Source organism: Ranitomeya imitator, chromosome 2 (genome assembly GCF_032444005.1).
Source record: "Ranitomeya imitator isolate aRanImi1 chromosome 2, aRanImi1.pri, whole genome shotgun sequence".
In the NCBI taxonomy this organism is placed as follows: domain Eukaryota; kingdom Metazoa; phylum Chordata; class Amphibia; order Anura; family Dendrobatidae; genus Ranitomeya; species Ranitomeya imitator.
This window is the reverse complement of record NC_091283.1, coordinates 50368199-50383607: the sequence shown is the minus strand read 5'-3', so window position 1 is coordinate 50383607 and position 15409 is coordinate 50368199. Positions and strand designations below refer to the sequence as shown.

Below are 15409 nucleotides of genomic sequence, written 5' to 3'. Positions count from 1 at the left end.
CATATTATATACCACTGTGTACTTACAATTGCTCATTTTACCTTTCTACCTTGCTAATTCTTCTATTTCCATTAGGTCTTTGACATCATGGAATTAATAACAGACAAGCTGAATCTTTCTAAACTCTATGTAGAAACAGGAAGTCTCTTTTTCCTGAGTAATTCATGAGTCACTGCAAAAGTGCCTGGCAGGGTGGAGGATGGAACAACTGGGTCAGGGGTTGAAGAGGGGAATGATAAATGTAGGGACAAGAGTAGTGATTGGTGAATCCCTGGATGTTTGGATCTGGTGGGTTCGGGTGAACAGTTCTAATAAGATTGGTTTGGGTACCAGAAGAGTACTCAAACCCAGACTTCGTCACATGACTGTGAGGCCCAAATATCCAGTATTTCCATACTGCAGGATATTGTGGCTGTCATTCACGCACAGTGTAGGAAAGACTAAGTACAACGCAAAGGGTTGGGATTAAGGGACACCAACAGTAGGGAAGGGAGAGTGGAGACTAGTGATGAGCTATTTTTTGGGGGGAAACGATGGCCAAACATAAATTCGGCATGAATATGGCACATTTGAATTTATGATCGGAAACACAAGCAAAATTTTATAAAATTGGTAAAACAAAGTAACATTCGGTAAAAGTGCGGTAAAATATTTGCGTTGCCACAAAAGTATTTTCAGCACTTTAGCAATGATAATGGTGGTGTATCATGAGCGTTTGGCACGTGTTTGATTAAGGGAGGGGGTTTGCAGAGCTCAGAGGCACGGCGTTGCTGTAAACAGTCATTTTTCCCCCTAACTTTATGTGTGCACCTTGTGGCTAGCCAATCAGGGCGCAGGAAACACCCACAATATCCTGACGCAAAGGGTTGTGTCACTGGCTGCTCAAATCACATGTCCCTCTCCATATAAGTAGCAGAATTGATTAATGTAACTGATTAACAAAACTGATTACTTTAACTAATTGACGTAACTAATTGATTAACAAAGCTTTTTAACGTAACTAATGGATTATCATAACTAATTGTTCAATGTTACTAATTGATTAATGTAACTGATTAATCAGATAATTGATGGAATGACCAATTGTGATCAATCCTAACCCTTAGGGTACCGTCACACAGTGGCATTTTGATCGCTACGACGGCACGATCCGTGACGCTCCAGCATCGTAACAATATCGCTCCAGCGTCGTAGACTGCTGTCACACTTTGCAATGTACGACGCTGGAGCGATAATTTCATGACGTATGTGCGATGTAGAAGCCGTTGGTCACTATGCGCACATCGTATACAATATCGTGCACACCTTTGTTACACCATGCGATCATGTCGCCACAGCGGGACACTAGACGACGAAAGAAAGTTTCAAACGATCTGCTACGACGTACGATTCTCAGCGGGGTCCCTGATCGCAGGAGCGTGTCAGACACAGCGAGATCGCTGGAACGTCACGGATATATCGCTGGAATGTCACAAATCGTGCCGTCGTAGCGATCAAAATGCCACTGTGTGACGGTACCCTTAACCCAACTCTAATCCTGATGATTTATTAATGATACAAATATATTATTTATGGATAACCTAATTTATCTAATCATCTTATACTATGCTAAACATCGACCCTATCTAACCTTATATCATAACTGATAAATTGATAGAATGAAGTTGGAAAGTGGGGAATGTATTGATTTGGGTGCGTGTTTTTACAGAATGACAAGCATTTGTCACACTGTTTCTCCTCGCAGTGCTCAGTGACAGAAGATCAGAAGAGAAACAGTGTTTTATATGAGGCAAATCAACCTGGAAAATTTGTTACTACCAACAGCTTCCCCAACAATTGCTGTCATTGGCTAGCATGATGGTGACGTCATCAGGACCTGATCCAATCAGGTCTCAATGAGGTCAGGGGTCACAGCTAGCATTCTGCACCGGAATCCCGGTGTTTGCATTTATGTGGGAATCCCGCTCTCCTCAACACCGCAGACCGTAGACAAACGTTGACGCTGCAAAATGCACAAGCAAACGCCCACGATTATCTATGATTGGTGGTCGTGAACCAATTAAAAACAGATGTTTGTAAGAAGGCTTGTTCTCGATGACTAACTGGTGTAAACAAGCCAACAATCACCCAAACAATGAGCAAGGGTCTTGTTCGTTAAGTGATTGGATACCAGTTTAAAAATCATTGGTGTTGGCTGCACAATGTCTAAAGTATAAACAGAGTATGTGCAGTTGATAACTTGTGCTCTATATGGGAACTGTATAGAGAGTCCGGTCAGCAATAAACAATAGACAGTCAATCTACACTTATTGCACAGCCTAAAATCAGCAGTGTAAATCCTCTGTAAATATATAACAATCTAGGATGAAAACCGCCGCACAGCTGTTCCAAAATCAATCGCGGTGTGTTCAGTGCATGGTCAAATCCCAGGAGTCCGACTACCATGTAGAGGTGCTCGCGTGAAAACAAGTTGAATACCATTGGCGATGTATAGAAATAAGCGGCAACACTCACCGGTCCTGTGTGGTCTGAGTCCTTTATTCAAAAAGTGCACACAACGGCATATTCACGGCATCGGGATAAAAAACAAGGAAGGAGGTGAGCAGGGTGTGACGACGGCCGTTTCGGGCCAACAATAGCGCTTCCACGCTATTGTTGGCGCGAAACGGCCGTCGTCACACCCTGCTCACCTCCTTCCTTGTTTTTTATCCCGATGCCGTGAATATGCCGTTGTGTGCACTTTTTGAATAAAGGACTCAGACCACACAGGACCGGTGAGTGTTGCCGCTTATTTCTATACATCGCCATAAATCCTCTGTAAATGTTTGTATATGATGGTGCAATATCTTTAAATTTGGGCTCCGCACTCTTAATTTTAACCAGCGCCAGATATTATCTAACACTAGTCCTGACTGGGATGAAGAAGCATAAGCATAGGAATTGCTACATTCTTGCATGATGATTATTTCATGTTTCATTGTCTTGCATTTGAAGCACTGTATATAGGTGAGCCTATATACGCATTTTATACAAATAAGATAGAACAAATGAAATCATGCAAAAAAAAAAAATAGGGCAGCATAGAAATGATAAGGTTGAGCAAGGAAACTAGACAAAGACGAATAACCGAGTATTATCCATAGAAAGTCCATAAATGTTTCCAGAAACTGCCCGAGAAGAGCAAAATACATCAGATATCGCGAGGTACAAATGACACCTCATAGTTAATGGGGGTATTTAAAAATCCAGCCAATTTTGGAGCAATATCCGAGTCTGTAAATTGTGTCTTTGAAGTTAGTTCAAAGTTTTGTAGGATGGTGGTGAGGAAGATAAAAATTTCCATACGGGCCAAAACTTCACCTGGGCAGATCCTCTTTCCTAGAAAGAGTAAATGATAAACATTAGAAAGATAAGGGGGGCTATACAAGCTCAATAGGGTCTTATTCAATGAATAAAAGGTTGAAAAAATGAAAGTAACTGCTCACTTGTTAAGGTTGTGTGACCCACAACAAAGGAAAGGTTTTAAAAAATGTCCAGCTTTTACAACATCAACAGGTTGGAGGAGCCAAATATGGTTATTAAATTTGAAGGAAGCTGGTGATCTACCCTGTACTTGCTGTAATTTCAGTAAAATCTAGGAGACAGATCATAATCATAGTCTCTGCGATTTAATCTCAATGCGTTTCAAAGCTGAATAAACTTTTTCCTTGAGAGAGAAGTTTGTTCAACTTCGAAATGCGTGAAGATTAAACGGCAAAGACTATGATTATGACCCGTCTTCCTGGATTTAACTGGAATTATAGCACCAGCAGGGCAGATAACCAGCTTCCTTCTAATACTTACTGTATGTACTTGAGTATAAGCCAAGACCCCTAATTTTGTCACAAAAAAACTGGTAAAACTTAATGCAGCCTAGGGTGGGAAATGCAGCAGCTACTGGTACATTTCAAAAATAAAAATAGATACCAATAAAAGTAAAATTATTTGAGACATCAGTAGGTTAAGTGTTTTTGAATATCCATATTGAATCAGGAGCCCCATATAATGCTCCATACAAAATACAACCCATATAATGCTCCATAAAGTTTATGATGGGCCCCATAAGATACCTCATACCAAATATGCCCCATATAATGCTGCGCAAAGGTTGAATATGGCCCCATAAGATGCTCCAGAGAAACATTTGCCCCATATAATGCTGCGCAAAGATTGATTATGGCCCCATAAGATGCTCAAAAGAATATTATTCCCCGTATGCTGCTGCTGTGATTAAAAGAAAAAATGATATATTCACCTCTTGTCCTGAGCAGGCGTGAACACCGGCACTTGTGATATTCATCTGTCCCCGTTCCGCCGCCGTGCACCGCTGTGTCTTTCTGCAGTGACTATTCAGGCAGAGGGCGGCACGCACTAACCACGTCATCACACCCTCTGACCTGAACGTCACAGCCAGAGGACGTGGAAGACGGAGCCCGGCAGTGGAACGGGGACAGGTGAATATCTCATGGCTCACCCTCCCCTGTCATACTCACCCTCCCGGCGCGGTCCCGGGCAGCTTTTCCGATTTGATGGTCTCTCCGGCGCCAGCAGCTTCTTCCTGTGTTCAGTAGTGAAGAGCGAGTGTACTCGTTGCTTGGGATTTCCCGAGCATGCTCGGGTGATCTGCGAGTATTTGTTAGTGTTCGGAAATTTAGTTTTCATCACCTCAGCTGAATGATTTACAGCTGGTAGCCAGGCTGAGTTCATGTGGGGGTTGCCTGGTTTCTAGGGAATTCCTACATGTGTTCAGCCTGTTTAGCAGCTGTAAATCATTAAGCTGAGGTGGCGAAAATTAAATCTCTGAACACTAACAAATACTCAGAGACCACCCGAGCGTGCTCGGGAAAACCTGAGCAAAGAGTAAACTTGCTCATTACTAGTGTTCAGAGGTCAGTGATACCGCTCATTAAAGTAATGAATATGCATTCCACCCCTATGGGAGTGGAGTCGCATCTATATTCATTACTTTAATGAGCAGTACCATGTAACCGCTGAACACAGGAGCAAGCTGCCAACGCCAGAGACTATCGTATCGGAGGAGCTGCCAGGGACCGTGCCGGGAGGGTGAGTATGATGTGACAGCTGCCGCTCCCCCTCCCCAACCGACCCCATGGGACAATGACTCAAGCATAAGGCGAGAGGTGCACTTTCAGCTTTAAAAAAATGGGCTGAAAATCTCAGCTTATACTCGAGTATATATGGTAATAATAAAAGCTAGGCACTTTTATGGCAGTTCCTACACCCGAACCACTCACAAACGGATGTGAACAGAGTGATCATTAATACCATTGTTCTGTCTTTATACAGCATCCATTTTATTGGCAGCATGTCCCCTGTGTACAGTGGGCAATGTGCTGTTGATGACGATGATATATATGCCGACATAAACAATCTAGCCACTTGACAAAGCGTTTTGTACCTTCGATGGCTGATTGTTTCCCTTGTTTAAACAGCTCAGTGATTGGGAATGAGTTCTCCCTGCAGATGCACAGGCTTAACGTACAAAATAAGCAAGTTAATATAAGGCAAGTTTCACACATCCTGAAAAACTGTATCTATGTCACACCAGTAGACCCAGATCGACCACTAGGGTCTCCCGATCTGAGATAAGTGCTTCATATACAGTTAGGTCCATATATATTTGGACAGAGAGAACATTTTTCTAATTTTGGTTATAGACATTACCACAATGAATTTAAAACAAAACAATTCAGATGCAGCTGAAGTTCAGACTTTCAGCTTTCATTTGAGGGTATCCACATTAAAATTGGATGAAGGGTTTAGGAGTTTCAGCTCCTTAACATGTGCCACCCTGTTTTTAAAGGGACCAAAAGTAATTGGACAGATTAAATAATTGTAAATAAAATGTTCATTTCTAGTACTTGGTTGAAAACCCTTTGTTGGCAATGACTGCCTGAAGTCTTGACCTCATGGACATCACCAGACGCTGTGTTTCCTCCTATTTGATGCTCTGCCAGGCCTTCACTGCGGAGGTTTTCAGTTGCTGTTTGTTTGTGGGCCTTTCTGTCTGAAGTTTAATCTTTAATAAGTCAAATGCATGCTCAATTGGGTTGAGATCAGGTGCTGACTTCACCATTCAAGAATATTCCACTTCTTTGCTTTAATATACTCCTGGGTTGCTTTGGCTTTATGTTTTGGGTCATTGTCCATCTGTAGTATGAAATGACGACCAATCAGTTTGGCTGCATTTGCCTGGATCTGAGCACACAGTATGGCTCTGAATACCTCAGAATTCATTCGGCTGCTTCTGTCCTGTGTCACATCATCAATAAACACTAGTGACCCAGTGTCACTGGCAGCCATGCATGCCCAAGCCACCGCCGTGTTTTACAGATGATGTGGTATGCTTTGAATCATGAGCCGTACCACTCCTTCACCATAATTTTCTCTTTCCATCATTCTGGTAGAGGATGATCTTGGTTTCATCTGTCCAAAAAATGTTCTTCCAGAACTGTGTTGGCCTTTTTATATGTTTTTTAGCAAAGTCCAGTCTAGCCTTTTTATTCTTGATGCTTACGAGTGGCTTGCACCGTGCAGTGAACCCTCTGTATTTACTTTCATGCAGTCTTCTCTTTATGGTAGATTTGGATATTGATACGCCTACCTCCTGGAGAGTGTTGTTCACTTGGTCGGCTGTTGTGAAGGGGTTTCTCTTCACCATGGAGATTATTCTGCGATCATCCACCACTGTTGTCTTCCGTGGGCGCCCAGGTCTTTTTGCATTGATGAGTTCACCAGTGCTTTCTTTGTTAGGATATACCAAACTGTAGATTTTGCCACTCCTAATATTGTAGCAATTTCTTGGATGGGTTCTTTCTGTTTTCGCAGCTTAAGGATGGCTTGTTTCCCCTGCATGGAGAGCTCCTTTGTCCGCATGTTTATTTCACAGCAAAACCTTCCAAATGCAAGCACCACACCTCAAATCAACTCCAGGCCATTTATCTGCTTAAATGAGAATGACATAATGAAGGGATTGCCCACACCTGTCCATGAAATAGCCTTGGAGTCAATTGTCCAATTACTTTTGGTCCCTTTAAAAACAGGGTGGCACATGTTAAGGAGCTGAAACTCCTAAACACTTCATCCAATTTTAATGTGGATACCCTCAAATGAAAGCTAAAAGTCTGAACTTCAACTGCATCTGAATTGTTTTGATTAAAATTCATTGTGGCAATGTCTATAACCAAAATTAGAAAAATGTTGTCTCTGTCCAAATATATATGGACCTAACTGTATGCTAATGAAATAGTAAGCTGCGGTCGGGAGACCCTACTGCCAAGCCAGGTTTTCCATTCCAAGAACATTATTGCGTTGGAAATCCCAGAGGTGTGAAATTGGCCTAACTAAGCAGTGAGTAAGTAAAAGGTAGCAGTAATTATTTTCATACTCTGCAGCTCTACAGTACATCAGAACCTTGAGTTTGCCCACATAGGCTAGTTATATATGAGTGTATTACTGGTGCACTTATATTAGAAATTCATGTCCTGGCCCAAATGTAGATCTAATGATTTGAACTTAAAGCTTCAGTTTGTGTCCTTAGACCAACAGCCGGGCTTGTGCTTGCACCCATAATTCAGACAAACAAATGCTCCCGTAATATGCTCATCTGGAATTCCCCTAGAGTGCCTATCCCAATGTCTTTTTAAGTAGATAAATGGAGATAAACTTGAATAATTGAATAGTAAAAAATAACCTCTCATGATCGCTTCTTGTAGTCAATAATTATATTAACAATTGTTTTCATTCAGAGAATTGAACTTGATTTTTGACCCCGTACCAGTTGCGTTCTCAACCTCTACGATTGCTGCACCGTTGCCTGGATTTCAGGTTCTTACCTACTGAAAAAGGCATCACTGCTTCATTCTTCTTGAACTTGCCACTCTCATCTAAGAAGCGATTTGGATCAAATTTCCACGGAGAAGAAAACTGTTTGGGGTCACGATGAACAGTGCAGAGTAAAGGGTAAATTTCTGTGCCCTTAAAAATAATGCAAAAAAAAAAGTTAATTCAGCTCACCACTCTTGTGCTAGAGAGAAGTATCTCAGGAGACTTCTAGGGTGGACCGTCTGTAGTCTGGGTGTGGTGCATGGAGTATGCAAAATTGACAGAATGTGCACAAATTATAAAACATAATGCTTTTGTATTTCAGGTAGGAAAAACCTTAAGGGACCACCCCATAGCACTATTTTTGTGGCAGGGTTTACGTAAACATCAGTCCCCTTGTGCCTGGATATAATATTTTGAGACAGTCTAAGTAAATTTAATTCATATGGCAAAAAAAATATACAAAAAGTTGACCTACACATTACAAGTTTCCCTGATTACTAGATCCCTATTACTAAATAACAAACAGTTGTCCACAATCAACACTTCCTGATAATGATGAGTAGCACTTCTGTACTGACTTTAAACTCTCATAGGAAAATATTTGCCATAGCACCCATATATAGGTGCATTTGAGCAAAAAATAGAAGTGGCCTGAAAGAATAAAATTAAAATAGAATATATTTTATTTATACATAGATTAAAAAGGCATGACATATCAAATTAAAAACTCAGGAATAAGTGCTAGGAAAAAGAAGGCAAGAATAACTCTCAATCAATGTATGAAGAGCAGCGAGGATATCAATTTTATATTGTATTAATGCTAACAATCTAAAGCGCTTGTGCTTAAATAGAAAAAAATACCAAAGTTACATAAAACTTATTATCAGAGGCATCCTATCACTGATGGCATCAAAAATTAGGCATAAATAAGTTGAGAAACACAATTAATAAATAACTCCTATCACACCTCTATAGTAAAAAAAGAGCCTCGGGCACAAAGACAGATTAAATAGGTAAAAACGTTAACACAATCTTTTATATATATATATCAGTGTAATATTTGTAATAAGCCATGTGGTGGTGCTCAATCACAGCAGTATAAAGTGCTTTTGCTTACATGAAAAGAACTACCAGGGTTTACAGGTGGAAGCTAGTGTAAAGTAAGTGTTAGAGACCCACTGTTATATACAGAGGATGGATGTCCGGCACATGCAGAAAAAAAAACCTATGATAAGATGTGTGAAATACCTCAAAATTCAGCCGATGTATCAGTGAGTGTAGGATAGATTCCGCCTCCGGCCCCAACGTACGTGTTTCGCCCTGCTTCTTCCCTCTGTAAAATATCCTTTACTGGTTAGTTTACAGGGGGACCCCAGAAAAAAAAAATTGACAAAGAGTCCCCTATAAAATCTAACTAGCATAGGCTAAGTAGATAGCTGCGGACTGATATTCATAGCCTAGGAAGGGGCCATGGATATTGGCCCCCTCCCTGAATAAAAACATCTATAAGATACGCCAAATCTGGTGCTTAGCATCGCTATTCCCACTTGCCCTGTAGTGGTGGCAAGTGGGATAATGGTTGGGAGGGTTGATGTCACCTTTGTATTGTCAGATGACATCAAGCTCATGGGTTAGTAATGGAGAGGCGTCTATAAGAAGCCCCCATTACTAAACCCGTAGTGATATTATTAAAAAAAATACCAAGAATACAGTCATTTAATTGAAATAATGACAGTCTTTTTTTGAATCTAAATTAAACCATAGTCACCGAACGGCCTACTCCACCGAAGCCAACATCTCCTTTAACAAAAATAAAATAATGAACAACAATATTCTTCACCTGTCCAACGAGATTGTCATGACAGAAGCAGCCGCAGATGCGGCCCAGCCCATAGACGCCCCCAAGCCGACCAACCTCAGAAGTCGAGGGGCGTTCGTCCCCTGGGGACAAAATACGTACCCTTTAAACAACAGAGGGGGGCCTACCCGAACTAGGGGAGGGCAGCGACCGGGGTTCTGTGGCAGCTGAGCATGTGGACAAGGAAAGAGACATGTAGGACTATATTACACCAATACTTCAGGTATAGAGAAAGTAAAGTTTACTAAAGCAAAGTCACACAGTACATAAACAAGACATGATGATGTCAGGCTCCCGATTCCACACCTCAGAAGGGTACCACCCAGTGGACCCCAAGGCACCAACGGATCACCGAGGCACACATAGGCGGGACATCAGGACACAGGCAGGACATCAGGATACACAAGGACATCAGGGCGCAGGCAAGACATCAGGATACAGACAAGACATCAGGACACAGGAAAGACCTCAGGACATCAGGACACAGGCAGGGCATCATGACATCAGGGAACAGACAGGATATCAGGACATCAGGGTCCATGAGGTCATCAAGACACAGGCAGGACATCAGGGCACAGACAGGACATCAGGACATCTGGACCGAGGGTCAACGGCAGACATCAGACAGGAGTCGTTCAGTTCCGGACATCCGACATGACCTACAGGCACCACCACAGTCATCAGGTTCCAAGCTCCTGACTGCAGTCATCAGATTCCAGGCTGCAGTCATCAGGCTCCGGGCATCGGACCTAGGAAGGAACTCAAGCGTGATGGTGCAAACACCGCCGTACTGGACATGAGCCAGATGGGGTTAACACCGCATGGCAGTCAGAGCACAGAGTAGTAGATGCTCAGCAGAAACACCGGTTTCAAGAGACTCAAAGTCACTGGGAGTGAGGCTCCAGATGCAGAGGGATTCCAGGAACATAATCACAGCAGACACAGTTCAGACAGGTTCAGGTACAGGACAGGCACAGGATCAAGGATTCGGGCCTGGATATACCACCTCCAGGACAGGCGTCAGAACAGGACAAAACAGGATTCAAGGCAAGGACTTTGGTGCCAAAACATAGACAAGAGAGGTGCAGGAACAGAAACACACATAGCAAAATTCAGGAGCTTTGTGAGTAGCTCAGGCCCCGCCTATAGGGCAGGGGAACTTTATATATGAGCTACCCCTCAGCGATTGGCTGGGGACAGCATTTGAAGTACACACCCTAACCCTGATAAAAGCAGGGGAGGTGTGGCCGCGCACGCCCTAAGCACACACAGAAACTATCACAGCACCAACAGTGCAGGTTCTGAGGCTCGGGGCACCTGACTGAAATTGCATGCACTGAGCCACGTGGAAAGTCATGCACCAGCCACAAATGACCTCACAACCCACGGACAGCTTCACAGCAGCAACCAGGGACCGCACATGAGGAAGGTATGCAGCAGGGCAAATACCTAAATGCCCATGTACAACTGCTCAGCAGAGCAGGAAACTGAGAAGGCTCCATTCAGGTAAAAGCCAACAATATCCTAGCTCAAATTAGAGGGAAAAGAGTAAAGGGTTAAAGCAAACATATGCATTGTCATGCAAAAAAACAGAAACAGACAGAATGGCATGACAGAGATGATAAGAATCCATAATGTCCCACAATGATCTTGATGACTTTGAGGGCAGTCAGTGATGACATCTGGCTACACACTGACACAGGAGGTAATCGGTCCTGGAGGGTATAGCACTGAGCTTCAGTGAGAAAGTTCCTTTTTACCATGGGTTCCTTGAAAAAGCCATTTAAGCGAAACGTACATTGGAGTCGGAGTCGGAGTCCTTGAGGGTCACAGATCATCTCCACACTGGTACTAGTATTTTTCCAGAGTTTTATGCACTTACTTTGTCTAGGTTAGACTATTTATTATGGATGCATTTGCACTTTATTGAGATGGATGGCCTATTTATTTTTTTGTGTCATCTATTTTTCTCATTTTGTTGCACTTTGGAGGGTTATATATTTTTTCAGTATATACTTTTTTAGTATCTTTCATATTATATGGATCTGGTCTCCTCATTCAATATATCTTTTGTTACATGGTGTAGTATTATTGGTTGTTTTTCCTTTTCTGTATTTTTTGATTTTTGATTTTACTTTCAATAAAATTATTTTTTTTATATACTTTTTTTGTCATTTTGGTTCATGTTCACTTTGACATTGGTTGTATATGGATCTAACAAAGTGGCAAACCAATAGCCAGTAGTTATTTATAACCCTAAGAATATGGGCATCATGTTGAAGATAGTGCAGCAAGAAGTTACTCATGTATTGGGTGCTTCCATGAGGTGCAAGTCCATGGTGTGTTTATAGCGGTGTAACACTCATGGTTGCTTCCTCCTTCCCCACCCACCAACCACGGACAACAGACCGAGGATCATTATCCTTTTCATTTCCTCACATTTGCGCGTCCATCACCTCTTCTTCCTCCTTGTCCTCCTCAAATCTGCTCCTCAGCTCCAGCATCTTCACTAACAGTTTGTCTGGTATCATGAGCTGTAATCCCCCTCCCTTTGTACCCGCTTGTGTGACGACAGTCCATGACTTAGGCCGGGATCACACATGCAAGGAATACGGCTGAGTCTCGCATGTTAATGCCCGGCCCTGCCGCCGGCACTCCAGAGCGGAGCGTGCGGCCGCATAGCAATACATGGAGCTGCAAGCTCCGCTCCCAAGTGTCGGCAGCAGAGCAGGGTATTAATATGCGAGACTCGGCCATATTCCTCGCATGTGTGATCCCGGCCTTAGACATATATTTATCCCTTCCGCATCCTCTTCTTCTTCCACCTCTTCGTCTGGGACCACCACCTACTCACGCAGACTATTCAAAGTGTGCTCCTGCATATAGATGACCAGATTAATGATGCTGATTAAACATAGTTTAATCACAAATGATTTGGATTAGCAAATAAGGACTCCTAGACAAACCCCTATGTTAAGCCTAACGATTTTTAAGAGGAAATATGGCCTTCTGGTCCTTCACTGCACAACGGCTTATCCCAAGCAATTTGGATTAGCAAAGAGAGACTCCTGGCTGAACCCCTATATTAAGTCTAACAATTTTTAAGAGTAAATCTGGCCTTCTGATTCCTCATTGCAACACAGTTTTTGCCCAAACAATTTTGATTAACAATTGGGGCCTCCTGAGACTGCAACACAGTTTTAGGAAACTCTAGTTAGATGCTGGAAGTTCGATTTTGCATAGAGCAGGATCCTATCTAGATAACTGACAAGTTTTCTTTCAGCAGCAGCAATACCAGGAGCGACCTCTCTGCATGCTGAGACTGAGAAAATGGCACCAGCAAAACACGATGTCCGCTTTTTAATTGGACAGGGACATGTGACTTCCACAGCCAATCACAGTAGACCTTGTGTCATGACATTGTGGATGGTTTCTGCACCCTAATTGGCTGCAGGAATGTACACACAGAAGAGTGTACAAAAGAAAGTAAAAGAAAACACTCTCCATCTCCTCTGCCCTAGACATACCACCTCCCATCATAAAACACGTCCCCCTGCTCATCATTCAGCACCAGTATCCTAGACAAAGTCATAACAAAAGCAATAGTGGAAACACGATGATTTACCGAATTTTGACGATTTTGAGTAAAATTAGTCAGGAAACCAAACATGAATCCAAATGTGATGAGTTTGTGCCGAATTTGAGATTAGAGAACATTTTCTGAACAAGTTTGCTCATATTTACACAAATTACCTTCACCCTGTATAAAAAGACCAGTACTATAAGTGATGCATACTATTTTGTGCGTCTCTTTAAAGCAATTGCCGTGGGGCACAAGAACTTATGTTATGTATTATTTTGAAGCAAAAATAAGAAGACTGACTTTCAATCTCCCCCAATGTCAAACACCAATCTAGTCGTCAAAAACACCCTACTAGGGACTGTATATTTTGCCAGAGGGGTCTGGTTACTTTGTTTCTGAAAATGTCTATACAATTGAAAATATCGAAACCTCCTTCCTTACTGCCTGGGTCTTGAGGCCTGAAACCTTTTTAAAAGGATTTTAGTTAAATTCTATCTATCTGAGACACCCAGTGTACTATTGTAATAAGGCTGATAATCGCTATCCAGGACTAATTTTAATGCCAACTGCTGTTTTTATTACTTGTACTTTAGATATAATTAGAAATAAATATCACTATCGCTTGCTAGATATAGTCATGGTGCCATGACAGGATGTGAGTGTTCGCTGATTTCTCAAACTCGGTCAATATGGCTGCTTACAGTGGGGCAAAAAAGTATTTAGTCAGTCAGCAATAGTGCAAGTTCCACCACTTAAAAAGATGAGAGGCGTCTGTAATTTACATCATAGGTAGACCTCAACTATGGGAGACAAACTGAGAAAAAAAAATCCAGAAAATCACATTGTCTGTTTTTTTATCATTTTATTTGCATATTATGGTGGAAAATAAGTATTTGGTCAGAAACAAACAATCAAGATTTCTGGCTCTCACAGACCTGTAACTTCTTCTTTAAGAGTCTCCTCTTTCCTCCACTCATTACCTGTAGTAATGGCACCTGTTTAAACTTGTTATCAGTATAAAAAGACACCTGTGCACACGCTCAAACAGTCTGACTCCAAACTCCACTATGGTGAAGACCAAAGAGCTGTCAAAGGACACCAGAAACAAAATTGTAGCCCTGCACCAGGCTGGGAAGACTGAATCTGCAATAGCCAACCAGCTTGGAGTGAAGAAATCAACAGTGGGAGCAATAATTAGAAAATGGAAGACATACAAGACCACTGATAATCTCCCTCGATCTGGGGCTCCACGCAAAATCCCACCCCGTGGGGTCAGAATGATCACAAGAACGGAGAGCAAAAATCCCAGAACCACGCGTGGGGACCTAGTGAATGAACTGCAGAGAGCTGGGACCAATGTAACAAGGCCTACCATAAGTAACACACTACGCCACCATGGACTCAGATCCTGCAGTGCCAGACGTGTCCCACTGCTTAAGCCAGTACATGTCCGGGCCCTTCTGAAGTTTGCTAGAGAGCATTTGGATGATCTAGAGGAGTTTTGGGAGAATGTCCTATGGTCTGATGAAACCAAACTGGAACTGTTTGGTAGAAACACAACTTGTCGTGTTTGGAGGAAAAAGAATACTGAGTTGCATCCATCAAACACCATACCTACTGTAAAGCATGGTGGTGGAAACATCATGCTTTGGGGCTGTTTCTCTGCAAAGGGGCCGGGACGACTGATCCGGGTACATGAAAGAATGAATGGGGCCATGTATCGTGAGATTTTGAGTGCAAACCTCCTTCCATCAGCAAGGGCATTGAAGATGAAACGTGGCTGGGTCTTTCAACATGACAATGATCCAAAGCACACCGCCAGGGCAACGAAGGAGTGGCTTCGTAAGAAGCATTTCAAGGTCCTGGAGTGGCCTAGCCAGTCTCCAGATCTCAACCCTATAGAAAACCTTTGGAGGGAGTTGAAAGTCCGTGTTGCCAAGCGAAAAGCCAAAAACATCACTGCTCTAGAGGAGATCTGCATGGAGGAATGGGCCAACATACCAACAACAGTGTGTGGTAACCTTGTGAAGATTTACAGAAAACGTTTGACCTCTGTCATTGCCAACAAAGGATATATTACA

The 15409-nt window shown here is 42.4% G+C and overlaps 1 protein-coding gene across 1 annotated transcript in view; it reads right to left on the bottom strand.

Annotated features, from left to right (window-relative positions):
- Positions 1-2953: 2953 nt before the first annotated feature.
- LOC138661786 (cytochrome P450 2G1-like) overlaps positions 2954-15409 on the bottom strand; it is a 66626-nt gene continuing 54170 nt past the window's right edge. The window contains exons 8-9 of the mRNA XM_069746703.1: positions 7896-8037; positions 2954-3378 (exon numbers count right to left, since the gene is read on the bottom strand). Coding sequence (XP_069602804.1) covers positions 3191-3378; positions 7896-8037 — 330 coding nt within the window. The 3' untranslated portion in view covers positions 2954-3190. The remainder of the gene's footprint in view (positions 3379-7895; positions 8038-15409) is intronic.